This window comes from Perkinsus marinus, assembly GCF_000006405.1.
Source record: "Perkinsus marinus ATCC 50983 genomic scaffold scf_1104296960550, whole genome shotgun sequence".
Taxonomy (NCBI): domain Eukaryota; phylum Perkinsozoa; order Perkinsida; family Perkinsidae; genus Perkinsus; species Perkinsus marinus.
In genome coordinates, this window is record NW_003206090.1 from 1 (window position 1) to 1,356 (window position 1,356).

The 1,356-nt window shown below is 59.4% G+C and overlaps 2 protein-coding genes across 2 annotated transcripts; both read left to right on the forward strand.

Moving 5' to 3' along the window:
• Positions 1-388: 388 nt before the first annotated feature.
• On the forward strand, positions 389-773 carry Pmar_PMAR025191 (hypothetical protein; the record flags this gene model as incomplete). Its single annotated transcript, XM_002772650.1, has 1 exon — positions 389-773. A coding segment is annotated over one exon (385 nt), but the record flags the coding sequence as incomplete, so codon positions are not given.
• A 131-nt stretch (positions 774-904) lies between these two features.
• Pmar_PMAR025192 (hypothetical protein) lies at positions 905-1,119 on the forward strand (the record flags this gene model as incomplete). Its single annotated transcript, XM_002772651.1, has 1 exon — positions 905-1,119. A coding segment is annotated over one exon (215 nt), but the record flags the coding sequence as incomplete, so codon positions are not given.
• Between the last annotated feature and the right edge of the window lie 237 nt (positions 1,120-1,356).

Sequence of the window (1,356 nt, forward strand, 5' to 3'; positions counted from 1 at the left end):
TCTGGAAAAGGTGATCCTGTGGCACTGGCGCACCCACGAGGTGCCGGACGGGGTGCACGGATACGTGCCAGGCCGTTCGACAGTCACTGGAATCAAAGCGATGAGGGACTGGATAGAGGGGGGGCTGAAACGATGCCGCCAAGGCTTCACAGGCATGCTATTGGAAGACGTCACGGGAGCTTTCGACCACTGCCGCTGGCAGAATGTCGAAGCAGCGGTGAACACGCGCGTTGGCGCTCAATGGACACAGTTGGTTAAATCCTTCCTCCAGGGCAGGGTAGTCACCCTAGTGAGCAGCAGCGGAGAGCATGCCACTCGCCTAAGGACGAAAGGGGTGAGCCAGGGGTCGGGGCTGTCGCCAAGATTGTTCGTACTGGATTCGTGCGGGATGGTAGACGAGATTAAGAAGGCCCACCAGGAAGACGCGGATAACCCAGATGCTCCGCAGTACGACATCAAGGTCGTTATCTACGCCGACGACCTGTGCGTCGGAGTCAAGAGCGACAGCATCGATGGACTGGTGTACGGCATTACGAGGGCAAGGCAGGCTGCGAAGGCATGGTCAGAAAGGGAAGGCTTCAGCCTGGCGGAGGCCAAGGAAGAGCTCTGGGTGGGCGGAGGGGACCTCACGAGATCCCTTATCGGCGACCGATTGCCTGAACTGCGAGGAAAGATGAAGGAGGAGGTTAAATGGCTAGGACTGACCATGAAGAGCTCGCCGAAAGGGGGAATCTGCTTCAGGAGGCAGGCCGAAAGGTCACTGGAAGAAGCTGGTAAGGCGCTGAAGAGGTATACGCCGCTCTGTCGACGGCAGTTTGGCTTATCCGAGGCAGTGCTGGAGGGACTGTGGCATAGGGTGATTATCCCGAAAGCCTGCTATGGGGCTGAACTATGGGGGCATCAGGCACGGTACGCCTGGTTTGCGAAGAAGGCCGAAAGCCTCAGACATGCAGCGGGCAGACTGATGTGGCGGGCACTCGGTTCAACGCCAGGAATACTGATGGCACGGGTGATGGAGTGGAAGAGGATGGATCATGCGGTGGTCGAGAGATTCGCAAAGGCAACTCTGTACAAAACGGGGTGGCGACTGGAGGACAAGGATGCCAAATGGCTCTCACAGTACGCGGGGGACGTGCTCAGGAATCGGCAGCCGGACAGGGAACAGGTGGCACCAGAGGGCAGGGTTATTGAGATAGATGGAGGAGGGAGCCCGACGCCAGAGGAGGGGTGTGTACAGTACTATACGGACGGGAGCCGCAAGGAGTGCACCAAGGGACGGCCGAGGGGCGGACGGATTGCGACATGCGCCCGTGTAGGGTGCGGGGTGGCAGAGATCGGCCCGCAAGGAGAGTTGGT